This window comes from Ambystoma mexicanum, chromosome 2q (assembly GCF_040938575.1).
Source record: "Ambystoma mexicanum isolate Mex_15411 chromosome 2q, UKY_AmexF1_1, whole genome shotgun sequence".
In the NCBI taxonomy this organism is placed as follows: domain Eukaryota; kingdom Metazoa; phylum Chordata; class Amphibia; order Caudata; family Ambystomatidae; genus Ambystoma; species Ambystoma mexicanum.
The window spans coordinates 1,479,952,607-1,479,977,570 of NC_090924.1; the positions used below are offsets into that span (position 1 = coordinate 1,479,952,607).

The window sequence follows — 24,964 nt, forward strand, 5'->3', positions numbered from 1 at the left end:
CTTCCGGCGATGGGGCAAACCCCAAATTGACCTGTTCACGACGGCGACAAACTCCAAGTGCCAGAGGTTCACCAGCAGGTTCCCTCATCCGAGGAGCATGAGCGATGCTTTCTCGTTCCCCTGGGACGTCCTGCTCCTGTATGCATTCCCTCCGTTGCCGTTGCTGCTCAGGCTCATCAACCAACTCAAGAGGTCCCGGTGCAGGCTGATCCTCGTCGCACCGAGGTGGCCGAGACAGATATGGTTCCCGGACCTTCTGGACTTGTCAGCGTCCCCACCAGTCAAACTGTCGACGAATGCAGATCTTCTCTCCACAGAAGGAGGCGCCATTCTTCATCACGACCCGGAGTCGCGAACTTGCAGGCCTGGCTCCTGCAGCACTAGAGTTTGGAGGGTACGATATCCCAGCTGACTGCAGAGAGGTTCTTGAAAAGGCCAGGGCGTCTTCAACTCTCAAATGCTATGAACACAAGTGGAAGAGGTTCTCTGTCTGGTGCCATGCACAGAAGATTAACCTTCTACGGATTACAGTCCCTCAAGTGCTACCATACTTACTGTCGCTGGCCAAAGCTGGACTAGCTCATGCTTCCATCAAGATACATCTGGCCGCGATTTCCCGAAACACCAGAACTGCAGGACGGTCGTCCCTGTGGTCGCATCACCTGGTAAAGGAGTTTATGAAAGGACTGTTTTGATCGTTCCCGCCGGTGAAGGCTCCAGCCCCGGCGTGGGAGCTCAACGTGGTGCTGACCAGACTCATGGGCCCTTGCATTCGAGCCCTTGCATTCGGCTCTGTTGAAGTTCCTGTCGTGGAAGACAGCGTTCCTTGTGGCCATCACCTCTGCACGACGCGTGGGAGAGATTCAGGCCCTATCCTGCAAGCCTCCATACTTGACTTTCCACGAGACGAGGGTAGTGCTGAGGACACACCCCTCCTTCATGCCCAAGGTGCCGTCGGACTTCCATCTCAATGAGCCCTTGGTGTACCAGTCTTTTTCCCATCGCCTTCGTCGCCGGCCGAGAGGACTTTGCACTCGCTGTATGTAGCTAGAGCGCTGAAGTTCTACGTGGACCGAACGAAGAGTTTTCGGAAGACATCACAGATGTTTGTGAACTTTGGACCTGTGAACCAAGGGAAGGCTCTCTCGAAGACTTCCATTTGCAGATGGCTCTCGGCTGCATCATGCACTGTCATCGGTTGGCAAATCGACCGTTGCCCGGCCGTCCGAGAGCCCATTCGACCAGAGCGATCGCTGCTACCACGGCGTTCTTGGCTGGTGTGCCCCTGCTGGACATCTGCAGGGCTGCTACGTGGAGGTCGACGCACACCTTCACGAGATTCTACTTCATCGATCGGGATTCCAGGGAGGAGTCCAGAGTCGGCCAGGCAGTGCTGTGCAACCGGTCCGCTTAAGATGAGCCTGGTGAGGAGGTAAGAGATGCTTAATGTTGAGTTTTATGTAATGCTTAATGTTGAGCCTTGCCACCTCCCGTGGTTGTGCATGTGTGTACTGCTATGTATTCTTATATTCATGAGCATGTGAATCCATGCCAGACCCCATTCTGGAGAAGGAACAAGTTACTTACCTGTAACTGTTGTTCTCCAGTATGGGTCTGGCATGGATTCCCATGCGAACCCTCCTCCTTCCCCTCTGTGGCTCTTCACTTGGTCATACTGCCACTTTAGGTGCTACCAAATCTGAGGATGGCTGCCAGGGGCGGGGCTTAGGGAGAAGGCAGGCATTGGCTGGGGACAGTATGACCCAGAGACCGGTGATTGGTTACTACTAAGAAACTGATACTGATTTTTTCTTTACCGAGGATTCCCGGCCTGATGACAGGGAATATTCATGAGCATGTGAATCCATGCCAGACCCATGCTGGAGAACAACAGTTACAGGTAAGTAACTTGTTCCATACCCAACAGGATAGATGGCTCGTATGTGATAGCCAACAGGATAAATGGCTTGTGTGTGATAGCCAACAGCATAGATAGCTTTTGTGTGATAGCCAACAGGGTAAATGGCTTGTGTGTGATAGCCAACAGGATAGATGGCTCGTGTGTAATAGCCAGCATGATTGATGGCTTTTGTGTGATATTCAACGAGATAGATGGCTCGTGTGTGATAGTCAACGAGATAGATAGCTTGAGTGTGATAGCCCACAGGATAGATGGCTCGTGTGTAATAGCCAACAGGATCCATGGCTCGTGTGTGATAGCCAACAGAATAGATGGCTTGAATGTGATAGCCCACGGGATAGATGGCTCGTTTTTGATCGCCAACAGGATACATGGCTTGTGTGTGATAGCCAACAGGATAAATGGCTTGTGTGTGATAGCCAACTGGATAGATGGCTCGTGTGTGATAGCCAACAGGATAGATGGCTTGTGTGTGATAGCCAACAAGATAGATGGCTTGTGTGTGATAGCCAACAGGTTAGATGGCTCGTGTGTGATAGCCAACAGGATAGATGGCTCGTGTGTGATAGCCAACAGGATAGATGGCTTGTGTGTTATAGCCAACAGGATAAATGGCTTGTGTGTGATAGCCAACAGGATAGATGGCTTGTGTGTTATAGCCAACAGGATAAATGGCTTGTGTGTTATAGCCAACAGGATAGTTGGCTCGTGTGTGATAGCCAACAGACTAAATGGCTTGTGTGTGATAGCCAACAGGATAGATGGCTCATGTGTGATATCCAACAGGATAGATGGCTTGTGTGTGATAGCCAACAGGATAGATGGCTCATGTGTAATAGTGATGGAGCTTGTGACCTTGTTCCACATGGACAAGATAAGGAAACCCTGCTGCAGAATGTTTCTTGTAAATTATAGAGAGATATTAGAAAAAGAACATTGGATCATTTGTGCAAATGAAAATACTGTCAATTGTGCGATAGTATTGATGTATTTATTAAGGAGAGACGGAGATTTCACATGTTTTACTCTTGCTGCGCCATTAGGTGCTGCCGTAAAAAGACAGGCAATGACATTACAAAGTAGTAAGTAAGCAAAGTACCTGCTGGATTCCCAATCTGATGAGTCTTCACCTTCCTAATGTGACATATTGTGCTTCATAATGTGGGCTTTAGAGGGATGAAATAGGATTATGTATGAATGCAGAGCAGGGGTGTTGCTAGGTCTGGAAAAGACTCGGGGCTACGCTGATGTCAGAACTGTCGGGACTGGGGGCTAGCTAGCCTTTTGGTTGTAGCTTCTGAGATTCTATACGGGGCTACAACCAAAGCATCAGGGGCTATAGCCCCCTTAGCCACCCCCTAGCAACGCCTCTGATGCAGAGGTTAGTTATTATCAAATTGTATCTATAATTCCAAAGATATGTCACTGTGTGCTTTCTATTTTTACGTGTCTGCCTGTATGTTTGTAATGAATAGTAACCATCTACACTATATTATTGTTGCTATCTGATGCAGTAACCTATTTTGGAGTGTCTGTTATACATAATGGAAATTTAACACAGCAGTAGCTGTAGAATTGAGTGCAGCCCTTACTGTGGCCTCACATCCAGGTCCTTTGCGTCCAGTCAGAACGTGCCATCATCGTCTAAAGTCCAAAATACGAGAGGAGTGAAAACACCTGTCTAACACTGGCACCTGGTGTTCATTCAGAATGGGATCTATTTGATCACTCCGACCCTCACAATTCTAACGGCCGAAAATGCCAACTTTTTTATTTTTATTTATTTTTTAAAACCCCTTTACCCCACATATATGTGTGGGTGGAGACCCTCTGCAGCCCCTCCATATTAATATTTTATCCTATACCCCCCACATATATATGTGGTGTAAGGGGGGGTCTAAAAAAAAAGTCAGCCTTTTCGGTCGTAGTCATTGTGAGGGTGACATTTTTGTCCATTACCTTCAGAATGTACCATCATCGACTAAAGGGCAAAATTACAACTGGAAGGAAGACACCAGTCTAATAATGTCACTCGGTGCCATCATCGACTAAACGCCCAAATGCGAGAGGAGGGAAGCCAAAAATCTTACAATGGCACCTGGTTTCCACTCAGAATGTGCCATCATCGACTAAAGGCCAAAATATGAGGGTATCTGGTCTTTCCATCTAACACCTTTCCATCGAATACCTTTCCATTGAAAATTATTCATTGAATTGCCTTTCCATCAAAAAAGCATATTCATTGACTAATTTTCGATGGTAATTTTGATGGATAGGGTTAGGGGTTAGGGTTGGGGTTAGGGTTAGTGGTTAGGGTTGGGGCTATGGTTAGATTTAGGGTTAGATTAAGGGTTAGATTAAGGGTTAGGATTAGGGTTAGTGTTGGTGCTGGGGTTAGGTTTAGGGTTGGGGCTAGGGTTAGAGTAAGGTTTATATTAAGGGTTAAAATAGGGTTAGGGTTGGGCTAGGGTTAGATTAAGGGTTAGATTAAGGGTTAGATTGGGGTTAGGATAAGGGTTAGGGTTAGGTTTAGGGTTAGGGTTAGGGATTGGGTTGGGGCTAGGGTTAGATTTAGGGTTAGATTAAGGGTTAGATTAAGGGTTAGATTAGGGTGAGGGTTAAGGGGGTGGGAATGCGGTTTGGGGGGCCTGGGGAGGAACTCCCCAATATACAAAAAAGGAACCCCCAATATACAAAAAAACATTAAAACTGTACAAGGAGCTGCAAACACCGACATTTCAGCACTGGACAGCTCCATGTAACCTTTTAATGCAGAAAATAAACGCATCAAAATACTATCTTTTACATTTAAAAGTACATATCCATTCGATGGGAAAGTTTCAATGGTTATGTACTTTTAATGTAAAACACAGAATTTCGATGCTTTTATTTTCGATGCATCTTTTTGCAATGACCATAAACCAAATATGAGAGTAGGGCAGACACCAGTCTACCACTCACACTGGGTGTCCACTCAGAATGTGTTGTCATCGACTAAAGACGACAATACAAGAGGAGGGAAAACGCCAGCCTAACACTGCCACCTGGTGTCCAGTCAGAATGTGCCATCATCAACTAAAGGCCATAAAAAGAGAGGAGGGAAGACACCACTCTAACAAGGACACTGGGAGCCTCATTACAAGTCTGGCGGTAATCTGCCAGTTTTTCCAGCTCGGTTACCGCAGGACTCGTTTTACCATTCCGCCTCCATGATTCCCGGAATTGCCGCGGCATTACAACCCCGGTGACCCGGGGATTCCTGAGGCGGAATAGTGTAAATCCCCATTCCCATTGAGTCTCATAGGACTCAATGGGAATGGGGACCATGGAAACACCGGCACCATCTCGTTATGGTGCCAGTGTTTCCTCGTCTGCCTGCAGGCGGGCGGTGTTAAACCCGCCAGGTTAGACCTGGCAGGAATGCCACCTCCCGCCTGCTGGACTCGAGATCGGGCGGTCCGGAATTAACAGTGGCGGCGGGGTTACCGCCACTGTTATTTCCGGACGGCCAGACCCGTAATGAGGCCCTGGGTGTCCAGGCAGAATGTGACATCATCAACTAACGGCCAAACTACGAGAGGAGAAAGAGACCAATCTAGCACTGACACTGGGTGTCCAGTCAGAATGTGCCGTCATCGACTAAGGGCCAAAATATGAGGGTATCTGTTCTTTCCATCTAACACCTTTCCATTGAATACCTTTCCATCGAAAATTATTCATTGAATTACCTTTCCATCGAAAAAGCATATTCATTGAATCATTTTCAATGGTTCATTTTGATGGATAGGGTTAGGGGTTAAGGTTGGGGTCAGGGTTAGGGGTTAGGGTTGGGACTAGGGTTAGATTTAGGGTTAGATTAAGGGCTAGATTTAAGGGTTAGGGTTAGGGTTAGGGTTGGGGTTAGGGTTAGAGTAAGGGTTATATTAAGGGTTAGATTAGGGTTAGGGTTGGGACTAGGGTTAGATTAAGGGTTAGATTAGGGTTAGTCTAAGGGTTACGGTTAAATTTGGGGTTAGGGGCTAGGGTTAGATTTAGGGTTAGATTAAGGGTTAGATAAGGGTGAGGGTTAAGGGGGTGGGGGAGAGGTTTGGAGGGTCTGGGGGGGAACCCCCAATATACAAAAAAACATTAAAACTTTACAAGGAGCTGGCCAACGCCAACATTTCAGCACTGGACAGCTCCATGTAACGTTTTAATGCAGAAAATAAATGCATCGAAATGCTATATTTTACATTTAAAGTACATATCCATTTGATGGAAAAGTTTCAATGGTTATGTACTTTTAATGTAAAACATAGAATTTCGATGATTTTATATTCGATACATCTTCTTCGATGTATTGCCATTTCGATGCATCTTTTTCGATGCAATGATCATAAACAAAATATGAGAGTAGGGCAGACACCAGTCTACCACTCACACTGGGTGTCCAGTCAGAATGTGCCATCATTGACTAAAGCCCATATTTGAGGGAAGTGAAGTTACTGGTGTAAAATTGTCACCTGCTGATCAGTCAGAATAATATGAGGGGCGAGAAATCACCAGTGTGAGATTTCCACCTTGTGTCCAAAGTATTTAATTGGCTAAATTCAATATTATGACAAGAAAAATGATACAATTTGAACACTGCCGCCTGGTGGTCAGTCAGAATATGCCAATGGCTAAAGCCAATAATACGAGGAAAAAAACAGGATTCTTACATTGCCACCTGTTGTCAGTCAGAATATGTCTTTGACTAAAGCTCATAATACGTGGAGGAGTACATTATCAGTGTGGCACTGCTCCCTGGTGGCCAGTCAGATTATCATTGCCTAAAGCCCATCATTTCAGGGGAGTGAAGTCACTGGTGTAACATTGTCGCCTGCTGATCGGTTAGAATAATGATGGAAGGACAGCGGAGGGCTGCACCAAAATGAGGGTCATGTTTCAGGGGGACGACATCAAACCGTTTGATCAATGCAAGGCAGATCTGAGTCTCAAAGAAGGGGCTAGACTTCCATACCTCCAACTCCAACATTGGCTTATGGCCCCATCCATCAAAACGGCCGCCACTAGACCCCTCGCGCAATTTGAGAAGATCCTCGTCTCTAGTCCAGGTGATAAACACTGTATCTCCAGTCTATATAAAATAATGGCCAATGATGCTTCCGACACACACAGCAGGTACAAATACAAATGGGAACGCACTCTGGGAGAGGCCATTGCAGAGGAGGAATGGGACCAGTTATAGGTTGACATCCCCAAACTCACACGTAATATACAAATCAGGGAATTCTGGTATATAAGCATGACCTTATGGCACTATACACCGGCGCCTACATCAGATGCTCACCAAGGCATCCCAGAAATGTTGGAGAGATTGCAGGGGAATAGGGGACCAGTTACACATTTGGTGGGCCTGCCCAAATCTGGTGGGATACTGGCGGGAGGTAAATAAAAATATCCAAACGATTTGTGGTACACAGACCAACAGAACGTCTGTTTGAACAGTAAGTCCTGGCCGAAGCATAGTGTAGAGATATCGCGAGAGCCCGCGCTCTCGCGAGATCTCGCCACGGAACCCAAGCTCCGCCCCCGCGCGCTTCGCACGCATTACAGGACGAGCGGAGGACGTGATAAGGTGCGTCCTGCTGAGCCCTCCTGATACGGGGCCCGCTGCTCATAAATCTTGGACACGGACATTAAGGCCGCATCCTCCCAGCCACATTGGGCCCGTTGGCCTTTGTTATTGAGGCACGCACGTTGCGTGCATTCTGCATGAGACCTATGAGAGAATAAATACAACGTTACAAGCCCAGAGACTCCTGTCTTCATTGTAAGCATTTTACTACATAAATCGGCGACGAGGATCACCACCAGAACTCACAGAGGAGCATGCAAGGAGCAACGCCACCGCCACCCTTTCTCCAAACTCCAGGTAGGCCTGCCATCCCATGGCCACAATGGCAGCCCCTATTCACGACATATGTGGAGTTTCTAGGAGGGGCAGGGTTCTCAGCGGCAAGGCGCAGGGCCATGCTACTAAATGCCTTGGGAGTGGAAGGACAAAGAATATTCGAGAGTCTCACCCCGATACCGGTGGCTGGTGACAATGACGATGTTTTCAAGGAGGCGGTCAGGAGAATCATAAAAAGGTTTGCCAGTAAAGAGAACACAGTACTCCACAGGATACGGTTTTACACGCGAAGGCAAGAAATGTCTGAACCAGTTGACGATTACGTCACCAAGCTGAGGGAATTAGCAGCGCTGTGTAATTTTGGCAACAATGCGGAGAGCCTCATATGTGACATGTTGGTCGTCCACACTAACAGTCGGAAAGTCCAAGATAAGTTTATTGTTGAAAAGGAACTGCAGTTGGAGAAAGCGATTGAGATCGCCAGAGCAGTCGAGGAAACGGCGGGAAGACGAAAGGAGCTTACTGGGGCCCAGAGTTCCGCTGAAATACAAGCAGTGGGTTTCCATGCAAAAAAAGAAAGGCCGGCAACCGACACGAGAGAAGGGAGAGGGAACAGGAAAGAACCCCTAAAGTGTCACAGGTGCACCAGCACGAAACACCTGGCATTTGACAGGGAGTGCCCAGCCAGAGACAAGGAGTGCTCCATTTGTAAACGCATTGGCCATTTCTCTATTGTGTGTCGGTGGAGGAACAAGAAAGTCTCCAGCCTTAATGCAGATCGCAATACGGAGAAAGAATCTTCCTCAGAAGATGAAGGAAGACCCACAGTCATCATGGTGAACAGCACAAGAGCAAGGAGAGAGAAACCTCACTGCATGATCAAGATTGATGGCATGGAAACAAGGGTCATGGCAGATTCAGGGTCGGATCTAACGATCCTTCCCCTTCGCACGTATAAGGACATGGTGGGAAAAGAAAAGGTGCAAGTGCTAATGACGAAGCACAAACCCACGGTGTTTGGAGGGGCGTCAGTCGAACTGTTAGGATACATCAAAGCCAAAGTAGAATTCAAAGGAAGGCAAACCACAACCAGGGTCTATTTCAGTCACGAAGGCCCAGCAGTGCTAGGGTGGGACGACCAAGACAAGCTGAAAATCAGACTGGATCCCAGCACCGAAGATCAGGTCCTGTCGGTCAGGATGACGAGCGGACCTGTCGTCAAAAGCGACTACCCAACACTTTTCTCGGAGGAGCCGGGGCACATTAAGGGTTTTCTGCACAAAATAGTGCTCAAAAGGAATGCGGTCCCTGTAAAGCACCGAGTGAGGCCAGTACCAGCCACGGCAAGGGATACCCTTAGAGGTCAGTTGGAAAAGATGAAAATGGAGGGTGTCATCGAAGAAATCGAAGCATCTGAATGGCTGAGCCCCGTCGTGCTTATAAAAAAACTCCAATCACAGGAACTCAGAGTGTGCATAGATCTACGCAGTTTAAACTTGGAGGTCATCACAGATAACTACCCTCTTCCAAGCATAAATGAACTCATTCTGTTAATGAAAGAAGCCAGAATATTTTCAAAACTGGACATGAGGAATGCATACCACCAAATACAGCTACATGAAGAGTCGAAACCCCTCACGGCATTCATCACTCCATTTGGCACATACCAATTCACCAAAATACCATTCGGGTTGTCATCAGCAGCATCAGCTTTCCAACGCATGATGGATGTCTTGCTAAGGAAAGTTAAAAACGTGGTGTACTTCCAGGATGACATCCTCGTGTATGCGGAGGATGAGCAAACGCACGACGCCACGTTAAGAATTGTCCTAAACAAGCTACAAGAAGCAGGGGTGCGGTTACGGTATGAAAAATGCTTGTTCAGAGTGAAAGAAGTTGAATACTTAGGGTATAACATTTCAGAAAAAGGTATCAGTCCCAAACAGAATCTCATGCAAGCAATCATCAAAGCACCGGAACCAAACAGCAAAGAGGAAGTAAGGTCATTTCTGGGGCTGGCTGAGTACTATGCGAAGTTCATACCGAAGTTTTCCGAGACCACGGCACCCCTTCGGGATGTACTCAAAAAGGGCTCGGAATTTGTATGGCAAGAACCCCAAAAGACGGCGATGGTGAATATAAAACAGCATATCATAGATGCACCATGCCTTCAACCGTTTAATCCGGCGTGGGTAACAGTCGTCACCACCGACGCCAGTGCTTATGGACTGGGAGCAGTGCTAACACAAAAGAAAGGTGACACTGAACATGTTGTGGCCTTTGCATCGAAGGCATTATCGAGACGGAACAGAGCTATTCCACCATTGAAAAAGAAATGTTGGCCTGCGCATGGGCGGTGGAACATTTCAGGACGTATGTATGGGGCACCAAATTCAAGTTAGTGGCTGATTATAAGCCCCTTATCCATATGCTCAGCCCGGGAGGCACAAAAGTGTCCACACCCAGATTAGCACGCATTGCAGCCAAGCTGCAAGAGTACACGTTTGAGATCCAGCATATCTCAGGCTGGAAAAATTCACAAGCTGACTGCATGTCGAGACTGCCGGAGGGTAAGGATAAAGCCACCACGTTCCTTCATGGAGAATGCATAGTTGCATCCATCATGGACTTGAGAGCGCCAGATTACCTGGAACTCAGTGAGAGACACTGGGAAGAGGAAGATGGGAAAGACCCCACCATGGCCATGATTCGCAAATGGACCAAGGAAGGGTGGCCAAGTGAAAAGGCGTTGCCCGAGGGCATGAGACCCTATTGGAAGGTGTCGGACGAACTATCTGAAACGGAGGGGATAATTATGAAGTCAGATCAGATTATTCCTCCCACAGGAATGAGAAGTATCATCCTATGTAGAGCCCACGCAGGCCACTTGGGAAACACCATGACCCGTCGCAGAGTGAGAGAGGCCTACTGGTGGCCATCCATGGACCAGGAAATTCGATCCATGATAGAACGTTGCCATGAATGTCTCAACAGCGACAAGAGACTTAAGGTCCGCAAAGCACCCCTAATACCCACGGAAATTCCAGAAGCCGTGTGGTCAAAGGTTGGCATCGACTTCATAGGGCCTTTGGAAGCAATGGCACCTGAACACCGGTACGGCATAGTACTGGTTGATTACCTATCCAAGTGGGTGGAGGCCGCGTTTGTCCCGAACATAACCACGGCAACCGTTATATAAGTACTTACAGAAATTTTTCAGAGGGAAGGCCTCCCCAAGGAAGTAGTTACAGACAACGGGGTGTAACTAGTCTCAAAAGACATGGAGGAATTCTTAAAAAGAAATCACATAAAACAAAAGAAAGCGGCCCTATATCACCCCCAAGCCAATGGGCTTGTAGAGAGGGCCAACAGGTTCATAAAAGCCGCCATCCAATTGGCAACGGCTTCGGGCATGGACCCGCTCAAAACCACTAAGGAGGCCATAGCGGCCCACAGACTCACTCCAAATGGGATCACCCAAATATCCCTGTTCAAAATGTTGAGAGGGAGGAGTGCGGCATCCACGCTGATTCCACCATGGTTGTCGAAAATACGAGAAGATGAAGCGGTGGACATGGCAGAAGTAGTCTGGAGAATCGAAAGCAACAAGACACGCATGAAATCATGGAGTGATCGGAGAAGAAGAACCAAGCAAGCGTCCGACATAGGAAAAGGAGACTTGGTTAAAATCCAGTTACCGAAGAAAGATCAGGTCACAGGGTGTCGGTTTAGCCGACCCCTCAAAGTGATTCACAAAGGAGCAAATCATGTTCGCACGGAAGACGGGCGAACGTGGAATCTTGAAAGAGTGGCACCATACCAGAAGACTCGAGGAAGAGCGAAGACCCCGGAGAGATAACGAACGGAAACCGAAAGAGACTACGGAGCAGGTGAAGAACGAGAACCAGAAGGAGACGACAGAGAGAGGGTGGAAACCGAGGTCGAACCGGAAGCACTGAGTGCAGATCCCGATCAGGAGCAACAGGAGAATTGCACCAGAACTGATGATCGGCCCAGGAGAGAACACAGAAGACCGGTGAGATACAATGACTATGTTTTACAGTGATTTTGCTGTGCATTGAAAAAGGGAAATGTGTATAGAGATATCGCGAGAGCCCGCGCTCTCGCGAGATCTCGCCACGGAACCCAAGCTCTGCCCCCGCGCGCTTCACGCGCACTACGGGACGAGCGGAGGACGCGATAAGGTGCGTCCTGCTGAGCCCTCCTGATACGGGGCCCGCTGCTCATAAATCTTGGACACGGACATTAAGGCCGTATCCTCCCAGCCACATTGGGCCCGTTGGCCTTTGTTATTGAGGCACGCACGTTGCGTGCAATCTGCATGAAACCTATGAGAGAATAAATACAACGTTACAAGCCCAGAGACTCCTGTCATCATTGTAAGCATTTTACTACACATAGGCGTAAGGTGTATACCATTCTAAGGCTGGCGGCTCTACTGGTTGTCATGCAAAATTGGACATATAAAGACCCTCACTCGAGCAAGAGTAGCTTACCAAGGTATGGAACTTTGCTTCTCTAGAATGGATCAGATATTCAATACACAGAGATCAATCAGAATGATCAGTGTACTGGGAATCTGTACTGGCTTTTCTGCACAATGATTTTAGAGAGAGCTACTGTCCTCAAAAACGACACATCTTGGGGATTAATTCAACTATGCATACATAAGAACTGCACCTCAAAATGCACTGGGTGGTAGGAGAGGGAAAGGGGGAGGGGGAAGGGGTTATTTGGTTCTTGTCATTAATTTTTGTATTTGAAAGTTAAAACTTCAATACAAATATTTAAAAAAAAAAGAAAATCCTGGACCATGCAGAATACCTTCAGATTGAGTTGCACCTCAAATTCAACACTGCACCAATGGATTTGGGCAAGGCCAGGTACCGAAATGGCACTTCTAGACTTAAAAAATCAACTGGTTGAAATCAAAGATACAGGTAAGATTGCCCTCCTCGTCCTAGACCTTTTGGCCACCTTTGATCTTGTGGCCCACCAAATCCTAGGCCAACACTCCCAGTCTGCTGTGCACTTCTCTCCCGGAGCTACAGCCAGGATTTCCTCCCTTCTATCCAACAGATAGATGAGATTTTTCTCAGCCACTGCTTCGTCCCCCCAGCTTCTGTTACCTGCAGGGTCCCTCAAGGTGTATGTGTGTCAGCCATCCTGTACAGTGTCTTTACTAAAATCCTCTTTGACATCCTAGATGCCAGGGGTATATGTTACACAAACTACGCAGGTGATACACAACTAAAGATAGCTCAGGGGCAATGCGCTCGCCTTGGAAGTAAGACAACATGGCACAACACAGGTTCGATCCCCGGGTCCGCGCTTAGAAACCTTTGGTTATTAAGTGCATTATAGATAACAAATAACAATCACAGGCAATTGCACCCCAGACACTAACATGCTGAACTCAGTCTATCAAACTATCCAGGCATGTATGGCCTCCCATATGCTGTTCCTCAATGATGATAGGACAGAAACACTTATGATCGGCTGTTAAACCTCACTAAGCAAACTGAATGGATCTTAAAAATACGTTGTCATCGACGGCTTTACCATCCCAGTATTAAAGGAGGTTAAAACACAAGGGGCCTGATTCATGGAACGTTTTCCTATGGGTTTGCACCATTTTAAAACACTTCCATGAATCAGGCCCTCAATGTCTACTTAGACTCTGCCCTGTGCCTTACGAGACAGACTAAAGCCATTGCTTCATCAGCTGCATACACTACCGAGCTTAGCAATGCTTGTAGACCCTTTCTCTGCACAGATAGGGGGTCATTCCGAGTAGGGCGGTAAGGGTTAATGGTCACCGGTAACGAGACCGGTGCCGTTAAACCCTTACCGCCCTATTCTGAGTTCCCTTTGCGGGTTGGTACTTAACGCCTGCTTTTTGCAGGCGTTAAAAAACCAACCCGCAAAGGGACCTAGGAGCTAATTACGGCACCGTAATTTACGGTACCGTAATTAGCACCCTCCCCATTCCCAGTGAGCCCTATGGGGCAGAAATGGGAATGGGGAAGGGCCCTTGGTGAATGGGGAATTACCGACCCCGCCAACCTTGGAATGGGGCGGTAATTCCGCCATTCACCATGGCGGAGTCGGAAAGATAACGGCATCAACCAAGGCGCTAATAGCGCCTTGGTTAACGCCAGGGTCGGAATGAGGCCCATAGTCACCTCACCATTGCCTGGGCGATCATTGGGTGCAGACTCGACTACTGCAATGTCTTATTTGCAGAGACCTCCTCTCGAAACATCAGCAAGTTGCAAGTGATACAGAACAATGCACTCAGGGCAGCTTTGAACATCCCCAAACGAGAGCACATCGCTGCCTCTAGAAGAAGTGTGCACTGGCTGCCAGTCCGTGTGCGCGTTATTTGCTATCACTCTTAAATGCCTCTCAAATGCCGTCCCAAGATACCGCTTGCAAAAGCTATCCAAAGTAAACCCGGCGAGACCTACCTGCACTTCGAACACTCATCGTCTTACCACCCCAAGATTTAGACTGAAATGATTGAGGGGGAAGGGGGTGGGTTTGCTTCCCAGTCATAGTCTCCAAGAATTGGAATGCCCTTCCTCTGGCGTTAAGATCGGACCAATCATACTGGGTCTTCCGCAACCATCTCAAGACTCTACTATTCGACCAGGATTCAACCTTTGCAGAATTATTATCCTAAGAAAACGGATAAATTCTAAGAAACAACCTTACTTGTTTTCTTCTGCTGATGTAAACTTTGTAAATAGTACCTTGATGTCTACAGGTTAGGTGCGCTTTCTAAATAAATAAATAAATAAAAATAAAATGAATTGACCAAAACTTTGTTAAAGGGACGTTATGGTTGCACGGTAAAATGAAAAACCAGGGGAATTCACCAGTTATGGTATGCTAGGTAGGCATAATTCGCGCCACCGCCAAGCACTCTAAGACTAAAACCCTGACATCAAAGATGCCATCACAAATGGCATCATCAATGACATCACAATGTTTTTTCAGTGAATTTCAATAGATTTTATAAGTGAAAATGTTTCATGATGTTACAGCACTGCATATCATAAGATATTATTAATTCCTCTTTTGACACATATGAAAGAATTATAAATCTCCTTTCACAAACATATTTTTTGCAGCACATACTGACGTGTGTCATTTTCAGCAGCGCATTCTGGGGATCCCCGTCATGGTTGAATGCCTATGGCATGAGGCTCGACCATGGCTGCAGCCCCCGCAAAACACCTTTTTATACACTGCACCTTATCTGCATCAAGGTCCAGTGACCACTATAAAAATCGAGAAAGGTGTATATTACCTAATGCGCCGTCAGACAGAATGATCAAAAAATAAATAGAACAAGCAGAAGCATAAGAATTCTTCCAAGAGTGTTTTATTTAATAGTTCAATTCTTAAAGTAAAGTTTTGCAGAGACCCTAATGTTAAGTCACAGAAGGGAAAAAGTCTAGTTGCCCTTAGTGTTAGTTGCACAGTAAGGGAGGTAAACCCTAATGTTGATTCACAGAAGGGCTTATTTGTACGGTGAAGATTTCATCATTCTTTAAGATCCTTAAGGTCCTGGGTAGGGGTTCGTTGTTTCTAGAATTTGAGTTCCTTGGGTATTGTATAAATGTAGTGTACAGAGTTTACTCATGTGCACTTTGGTTCCATTTCGGTTACCCATGATGTTAAATTGCACTCAAACAGCGTTGCTCGAATCCTTTAGGGTAAGTTTTTGTGCCACTTGATTGGTGGTATTTATTTTTCAGAGTTTCCTTATCTCTTGTTTTAACAGTTTGGTTTTAATCTTTCTTAGGGATCCTTAAGGCCTTGAATAGGGTTCTGTTGTTTCCACAATTTGATATCCTTGAGTATTGCATGTTTTTGGTATAGTCTGAAGTCCGTAGTGTACAGAGTTTGCTCATGTCCACTTTCCCTCACCACGTGTTTCTCCAATAGGTTGAAATTGGTTGCTCAGGAGGGTTGACCGATTGATGAAGCTATGGAGTGGCTATGGAGATGGTAATTCCTGTTCATTCCATAATCCCCTTGCTTTAAACTTTTATTATACAGATAAAATGGTGTAGCTCCTGCTCACAAGATAGTGGAACGTGCGACAGGCTTTGAGTGAAGTACGAGAATTACGAGAGTCCAAGAATAGGTCCGGTATGTTAGCCGAGCACTTGTTTGAATGCGAGATTGCCAGTGTCCACTATACCCCCATAATGTGACTAATAACCAGTGCTCATGGCTTGCCACCATGGCAAATGCCCATAAGCAAATCAGAGTGGACATGTGTCCGTGCCAGGGACCAGACCCACTGCCCAAGCATCAAAGTTACATCACTAATTTTGCACCTACATTTTGACACTTTGGAAGAAAAAAACACCAGACAGATTTTCAAAAGTATGCTTTCAGGTCCTTCCAGAGGCTCCTCGTGTAATTCTGCTGCAAACCTGTCCAGCACTTCGGGCTGTATCCACGAGCCACATTTCTTTCCCGTTCAAGACTATCCCAATTTCAAAAGTTTTACCACATAGCCTGTCCCTGGTGGCCATGGCCAGTGGCCAGATTGTCCCAGGCATGGCCTTAGGTCAAAGGTAATGACCCAGACAATCTGCCCACAACTCCATAGCCACAGGCTATGCCTTAGACACCAAAGGAATATCACTATTTTCTGCCCCTGTGGTTGCCTGGGGCCAGGTCCACTGCCCCGCCTACTTTAACCCCATAGCCGGGCTCTGGTGGCCATGGCCCCTGCAAGATTGCAGAAAATCTGGCCGCTAGCAGGCACCAAAGTCATATATCTATTTATTGTACCTACATTTTCACACTTTTCAAAAAACAAAACACAGAACAGATTTGCAGAAGCATGCTTTTGGGTCCTTGACAATGCTCCTCACTCACATTTGCTGCAAATCCATCGAGCATTTCGGGCTGTAGTCGCAAACCGAATTTATTTCCCCTTTCAAGCCTATCCCAATTTTTAAAATGTTGTGCCTCCCACTACAATTTTACCCCCCCTTGATAAAATCCCTTGTTTGCACAAACATTCACAATTGAGTCTAGAATCCTTTTGCAAACCTTTGAGCAGATTTGTCAAACAGCGTCAAAGTTATAAGCCATCCAAATATTTTGGAACACGCTTCTAATTTTACCCTTTCTTGACAAAATGGCACCAAGCTCTGCAACAACATCCAACGTTGGGTCTATATTTTTATTGCAAATTCTAATGCAGTTTTGCTGAACAATGCCAAAGTTATAAGCTGTGTAATAACTGCTCTTCACTGCACAGTTATGCAAGGATGACCTCAAACATTTGTGAAGTTTGCGAGCATCACAGCAATTTTCATGAATATCTGAAAAACAGTAGATTTTGGGCTTTTTCTGGACATATCTTATCCCATCCTCATCACCTCACTGTAATGTTGTGATTTTTAATATGTTTTTACAGGGATGTTCACAGACTATGAGCGCAGTTCACAAATCTAACATGGCGTCCATTTAAAAAGTTTATACGCACTGCACGTTTCTCAATTGACCAATAAGTGGCCGTGTATGATGTCATGATGTCTGTGAACTTTACCCGATGCTCTGATTGGCTCAGAGGCGTGTGAAGACACCGAATCAGAAAGTAAGTATGCGGACCGGACGATTAACCCCAAATTTGCAATGCACACTTTCGAGACCAAGCCGTTACTCCACATGTAATTCTGGTGCAAATCTGTACAGTGGTTTTGGCTGCAGCCACAAGCACAAATATTTTCCTTTCATGTCTATCCGGATTTCAAACGTTTTGGGACACCCCTATAACTTTTCCCCTACTGGAGGAAACTACACAAAACCTTGCAAATATGTTCAGAGTCGGGGCTATATTTTTTTTGTGCAAAGTTTAGTGCAGATTCGTCAAATGGCGTCAAAATTATAGTTCGCCCAAAAACTGCCCTTCCTATGGGAACGAGAACTTAACCATTTACAGGGTCTGCAGTAGAGAGGCTGTAGTTGACATTTTATGGCAGTTTGCTGAAATAAGGTTTATAAGTAAGAAACATAAGAAGGAAGACATCAGTCTAACACTGCCACCTGGTGTCCTGGCAGAATATGCCATTGAATAAAGCCTGTAACGCACATAGATGTGAGTCACTGGTGTAACACTGACATCTGATGGTCAGTCAGAGTATGTTACTGACTAAAGCCCATAATATGAGAGGAGGGAAGACATCAGTCTAACACTGCCACCTGGTGGCCAGTCAGAGTATGTAACTGACTAAAGCCCATAATATGAGAGGAGGGAAGACATCAGTCTAACACTGCCACCTGGTGGCCAGTCAGAGTATGTAACTGACTAAAGCCCATAATATGAGAGGAGGGAAGACATCAGTCTAACACTGCCACCTGGTGGCCAGTCAGAGTATGTAACTGACTAAAGCCCATAATATGAGAGGAGGGAAGACATCAGTCTAACACTGCCACCTGGTGGCCAGTCAGAGTATGTAACTGACTAAAGCCCATAATATGAGAGGAGGGAAGACATCAGTCTAACACTGCCACCTGGTGGCCAGTCAGTGTATGTAACTGACTAAAGCCCATAATATGAGAGGAGGGAAGACATCAGTCTAACACTGCCACCTGGTGGCCAGTCAGAGTATGTAACTGACTAAAGCCCATAATATGAGAGGAGGGAAGACATCAGTCTAACACTGCCACCTGGTGGCCAGTCAGAGTATGTAACTGACTAAAGCCCATAATATGAGAGGAGGGAAGACATCAGTCTAACACTGCCACCTGGTGGCCAGTCAGAGTATGTAACTGACTAAAGCCCATAATATGAGAGGAGGGAAGACATCAGTCTAACACTGCCACCTGGTGGCCAGTCAGAGTATGTAACTGACTAAAGCCCATAATATGAGAGGAGGGAAGACATCAGTCTAACACTGCCACCTGGTGGCCAGTCAGAGTATGTAACTGACTAAAGCCCATAATATGAGAGGAGGGAAGACATCAGTCTAACACTGCCACCTGGTGGCCAGTCAGAGTATGTAACTGACTAAAGCCCATAATATGAGAGGAGGGAAGACATCAGTCTAACACTGCCACCTGGTGGCCAGTCAGAGTATGTAACTGACTAAAGCCCATAATATGAGAGGAGGGAAGACATCAGTCTAACACTGCCACCTGGTGGCCAGTCAGAGTATGTAACTGACTAAAGCCCATAATATGAGAGGAGGGAAGACATCAGTCTAACACTGCCACCTGGTGGCCAGTCAGAGTATGTAACTGACTAAAGCCCATAATATGAGAGGAGGGAAGACATCAGTCTAACACTGCCACCTGGTGGCCAGTCAGAATATGCCATTGGGCCTCATTCCGAGATTGGTGGTAGTCATGGCGCTATTTGCGTCATGACTGCCACCAATAACGGGTCCGGCACCGGTGTTGTTCAATGGGGATTTACCGGTGTAGTCCGACCCTTATGAGACCGGTAAGTCCCCATTGAACAAGCCATTCCCCATTCCCATTTGAGCCCCCATAGAGCTCAATGGGAATGGGGAAGGCGCTATTTACGGGCCTGCTAATGGCAGACTCTTAATTAGCGGCCTGGTCCCCTAACGGGACCCGTAAGGGACATGTGGTCCGACCACACGTCCTTTTTGGTTCCCGTTGGGGGACCTCGGAATCGGGTGTTAGGGGATTACCGGCACCAGTCTCCTTACCGGTGCCCGGTATCCCCTACTGCCTGACTCGTAATGAACCCCATTGAGTTGATAATGTGGGGAGAGGTAAGTCACCAGTGCAGCACTGCCACCTGGTGGGCAGTAAAAATGTAACACTGACTGAGACCGGACCTTAAGCTCAAGCAAACATTGCCACTGCATTGAAACCAGGAACCAGTCAATGGATGGTAGGCATTAGCCATTGAAAGTATTATACACCATGGAGTAGGGAATGTGTAGCGCTAATAAAGTTTGAAGAGTCTTCCTGACAAGTGGTGAGGTTCAGAGTGTTCATCCTATCCTTTCATACAGCGAGTAGGTCATCCAACCAGGGGCCGGGGTCCTGTTATAATGTTTCTATTGTCAAGATGATGAGTCTATAGAAGGCAAAGTACTCACATAGGTGGGAAGGACGTTGCATTTCTCACACCGGTCCATGGCTCAGCTGGTTCCGGAGCAGAGAATCTCCTCGATCCAACTGGTGGTTTGGCGAATGGTACTCCCAGATAAGCATTGACCGCCTGGTCCATTCCCTTCACAGTCATTCGCAGTCCTTCCAGCCGCCCATCGCTGCTCTGCACCATTGGATTCTGTGCATCTGGTCCTGTGAGTAGGAGATGAAGAAACACCTTCAAGCATACACACACAAAGTCAGCATCATTACAAGACCTAGGACAGAGAGATCAGGAGGAAGCTGGTGAGGGATGGGAGGCGAGGAGAGCAAGCACTGCGCAGAGGGGAGGATGCCACTACTCTGCAGATGAGACACAAGCAGTTTAAGGATATCTTCAGTTCAATTTATAATGGTCTCTGAATAAACACTGGAACAATATATGAGGTTTGGGAAACTGCAACTTGTTCTTTTTTTCTTAGGACAATCATTGTCCAGGGATAGGAGTTAGAGCCAGGACGCCTTGCTTCCAGCCAAGCACCTTGATGGCCTCTAAGAAGAACTCTTCAGACCAATGACCCAACCATGACAGCTGCACTCACTTAATCTGGTGCTTCTAGAGATTAAGAGCCAGTTCCAGCCTGTCAGTGGGCATGTGCACGCGAATGTTTACGCAGCACGACAGGCACGAAGTGCACCTTAGTGCACGGGCGGGCATTCCAAACATTAGTCCAACTCCCTGCAAAGCGTTGTTGTCCCTAACAGCCATCTTATTCTTCAGACCTTATCTCGCCCCCTCCAGGTCTGAGAGGATTCAAGGTGCCAGCTGAGGAGCACCACAAAGGTCACCTTAGAAGATGTTGAGTGATGTGGACTCCATGTAGACTAACGTAGAATGAAACATCTGAATGGGAGATGGGCCCCCATCTACTATAACAGTGGGAGTAACAGTAACCCCAGACGACAATCCCTAGAGAATGTTCTGGTATCACAATGACCACACACACATTAACAGAAGTACCAATGCTCTGTGTCAACAATTTTATTTCATTAAATATAAATGAGCAGGATTACAAATGAATACGGCCTTCAAAACTGGCGCTGTTAAATGCCTGTGCGTGCTACCCGGCAGATTCTCCTTACTTCCCCCTTCATCCATCAGCACCCGGTGCTGAAGCCTTGGCTCTCCCACTGAAACCTGCAAAGGAGTAGCCTTACATGGCTAGACCCCCCAAATTAAACACAGTGGCATAACAGCCGCCCTACAAGTCGCCTGAGAATGGGTCAATGCTGAACATATAACATATGGCCCCTTGGGGGGGTCTTGTACAGTTCACCATTGGGAGGGTAGGAGAGCAAATGTATCCTGCACACACCAATCAAATACATTCATATTCAGGGATTTCAAACAGCTGATCCACTCTTGCCAAAGAAGGATAGTGATTGGTCGGCTTGTCAACTCTACCCTCTCATAACAATGAATGAGGCGATGCTTTGTGGGTCCAATGTGACCGGCACCCTCTGTGCATATAAAGTATATGAGATGGTAATTTATTTATTTTATTTATTGTTTGCTTGTTAGACGCTTATACAGGGCGAGGGGGGGTGGTGTGTGGTCAAGGGTGTGGAACACATTACAAAATACAATATTTAATAAGAGAGGGGGCAAAAGGAGGAAGGACAAACCTACTATGCCTTGTGAGTATTCAGAACGTGCAAGTACAGCAAGGATGAGGGAAGAGAGAATACGTGCTGGGGAGTCCGGTCTCATGGGTGAGCCACAGATGAAGTTCTTTGGTTGTTGAGTGCTACACGGCCTGGGGCAACATTAGGAGTAAATGCAAACCTCCAGGGCGGAGGGTGTACCAAGGCAAGTGCGGAGGGTAGACAGGAGATGGGCCGAATGGGTGTGGAGGTCAGGGGCCCCGAGGAGGATTAAGGGCCCGAACACCAATCACTGCAACTGTGTGATTAGTAGAGAAGAGAAGAAGGGAAGGCTCAAGGCCCAAAGGTAGGGGGAGGCTGTTCTTAGGAGGGAGCCAGCTGTGGAAAGTGATCGACCACCAACCCTCTGTTTAGCAAAACGCTTTATACACAAAGAGTTGGTACCAGAGGAACGTAGTGGTCTAGAGGGAGAGTATTTAGTAAGATACAGTTGAAGAAAGTGTGGGCCCCGGGCCAAGACAGCCTTGTAGATGATGCAGAGTGATTTTAATTTAATCCGTGCAGCAACCAGGAGCCAAGGAAGACTTTTTAGGGCAGGAGAGATGCAGTCCCTGGGTTTAAGGCCAAGGATAAGTCTTGCTGCCCTATTCTGGATTAGCTGGAGGGGTCACAGAGTGGAAGAAGGTAGATTCAGGAGGAGGCTATTGCAATAGTTAAGCCTAGAGAGAACCAGGGCTCGGGTAATATTGAGCTTCTGGAGGAAGGTGAGAAAAGGGAGAATTCCTTTGAGAAGCAAGAGCTGAAAGTGGGACTTCTTGGAAATGTCCTGAGTGTGAGGGAGGAAGGAGAGAGAGGAGTTGAAGATGACTCCAAGGTTTCTAGCTACAGACGAAGGAGCAGGTGGAGAGCCCAAGGAGGAAGGCCAAAGTTAGGGGAAGAAGGAAGGAGCAGGGGTCCCGATGGGAAGAATATCACTTTTACAGTCATTGAGGCAGAGATCATTGGAGGCGCACCAGTACTGGATGGCAGATAGGCAGTCAGGGATGATGGAAGGTTAAAGGGGGTCAGCAGGTAGTTTGAAAAAGAGCTGTGTGTCATCTGCGTAACACTTGAAGTTGGAGGATAAAGTGGAGATGAGGCGTTCAAGCAGAGCAAGGTAGATGTTAAAGAGCCAAGTGGAGAGGATAGAACCCTGGAGGACACCACTGGTGGAGAAAGAAGTTGGAGAGGAGAAGGTGCACAGGATGACTTGGGAAGAAGGGTCAGTAAGGAAGGATGTCAGCTAGACCAGTGTCCGTACCGAGATACCAAGGGTATCGTGGAGACTTTATATGAGGATGGAGTGGTTGACTGTGTCAAAGGCAGAGGAGAGATCGAGAAGGATGAGGAAAGCAGGGCAGTTGGAGTCCAGAGACGCGAGCAGTTCTTCACTGGTGTTCAGAAGAGCAGTTTCCGTGCCTCTGGATGCTAGGAATCCAGATTGATGGTTGTGGAGACCATCAACTAGTTTAGTGTGTGAGTTGAGTTGGGGCAATGCCAGCTTCTCAAGCAGATTCTCCAGGAAGGGAGTGATGGAAATAGGGTGTTAGTTGGCAGGGCGGTTAGGGTCTGCAGAAGGTTTTTTCAGGGTTGGTGCACAATGGAGTGCTTAATGGAGGAGGGGAAAGATCCAGCGTCAAAAGAGTGATTGCATAAAGTGGAGTGTGGGGGAAAGATAACCAATGTTATCCTTTCTGGTCCTGGATGATCAGGGGGAAACCTGTTTAGAAGAGACCTTCATGGAGCGGACAACTCCGGTAACTTCTTCCGGTGTGACAGGGGAGAAGGAGGAGAAGGAAGAAGGAGGAGGGTGAGAGGATAGGGGAGGCAAGGGGGTGTGGGATGGGTTCGGAGGGTGGGTATCAAGGGGCGTTCAGGATGTCGTGCGCTTTGATGACAAAGTGTGAGGCCACTGCATTGCAGAGGGCGTGGGAGGGAGAAGGGGAGGAGGAGACTGAGGAGGGGTTGGCTAGGTCCCTGCAGATCTTGAAAAGTTCAGACATGTTGTTGGATGCCCTGGAAAACTGTGCCTGAATGTGGGCTCTTGTCAGTTTGTCAGAGTGTGAGCCTAAGGTTTGCCACCCTGCACTTCGAAGTCGTACCAGGTGTGACGCTTAGAGGCAGGTTTCAGGCGGATCCTCATGACTGGCGCAAGAATGTCAAGAGTATTGGTGATGGAAAGGTGGAGGTTGCTGAGGGAAGAGTCAGAGGTAGTAACAGAAGTAGGTGGGTGGGGGGATGAAAGTGGAAGTGAAGGTAGCTGCTGACACTCATTTCATCGTGCAGATGTTAGTAAACAAGGTTGGCAGGGCTTTTTGGGGGGCAGTCAGAGGGCCAGGGGGATCCATGTGGGAGGAGAGGAGAGAATGGGCAGACCAGGAAAGCAGCGGACTAGTGGGGGAGAGAGAAAGAGGTCAGGGTGCATGAGGGCGTCCAGAGTGTGTCCAGCTGAGTGGGTTGGGCCAGACGGGAGAGGAAAAGAGAGGTGCAGAGGTCAGTGACGAGAGTGGATGCAGAGCCAAGGGAGGCCAGTTGGATGTTGAAATCACCCAGGAGCAGGCGGTTGGAGGTGGATGAAAGTAAGGAAGAGCAGAAATCAGCCCATTCAGAGAGGAACAGGGTGGTAGCGCCTGGAGGCCAGAAAATGGTAGCAATGGTCAGAGTGGAGGAGGGAGAGATGACCAACTTGTAAACCAGGCTTTCAAAGGAAGAGTAGAGCTGGATGGGTAGGTTGGAAACAGGAACCCACTCAAGAAAGATTAAGTCGACCCCCGCCAGTGAGATGGGGTCGAGGCTTGGAGATGATTTTGAAGCCGTCAGGGAGGAGGGACTCAAAAGCAGTGACTGAGCTGGCATTGAACCATGTCTCGGTAAGCGTGAGAATGTTGAGGTCAATGTCTTCAAGAAGGAGGCAGATGTCAGCGGAGTGTTTGTCGACTGAGTGGGCATTAAGAGTCCCCAGATGGAGGAGGTCTGTGCTTTTGAAGGTTTTCTGAGGTGGTGTACAGGGGCGTGGTATACCAGTCAGAGGAAGGAGGGGGAGAGAGAGTAGAAGGCAGATGCAGGCAAAGGTAGGAAGTTCATGAGAGAAGGCAAAACCCGCTCAAAGAGAAGGAGGTTGGGATGTGGGCCCTGAACCAGGGTAGTGCCTGTGTGATAGACATGAATGAAGTAACGTGAGGATGCAAAGCCTGCCAAGAGGACTTCCCACTTAGTGCAACAGTTAATGGTAGAAGATGTGGAAAGGGAGAAAGTGTAGATGAGATGGGGCTCCATAGATCTGTAGAGGGGACAGAGAAAAGGATATTAGTGAAATCCCC

General features: G+C 47.3%; 1 protein-coding gene across 1 annotated transcript in view; it reads right to left on the bottom strand.

Annotated features, from left to right (window-relative positions):
• Nucleotides 1-24,964, bottom strand: part of LOC138570297 (cocaine esterase-like) — a 955,042-nt gene that overhangs the window by 918,666 nt on the left and 11,412 nt on the right. Inside the window, exon 2 of the mRNA XM_069649071.1 lies at nucleotides 19,949-20,153. Coding sequence (XP_069505172.1) covers nucleotides 19,949-20,153 — 205 coding nt within the window. The remainder of the gene's footprint in view (nucleotides 1-19,948; nucleotides 20,154-24,964) is intronic.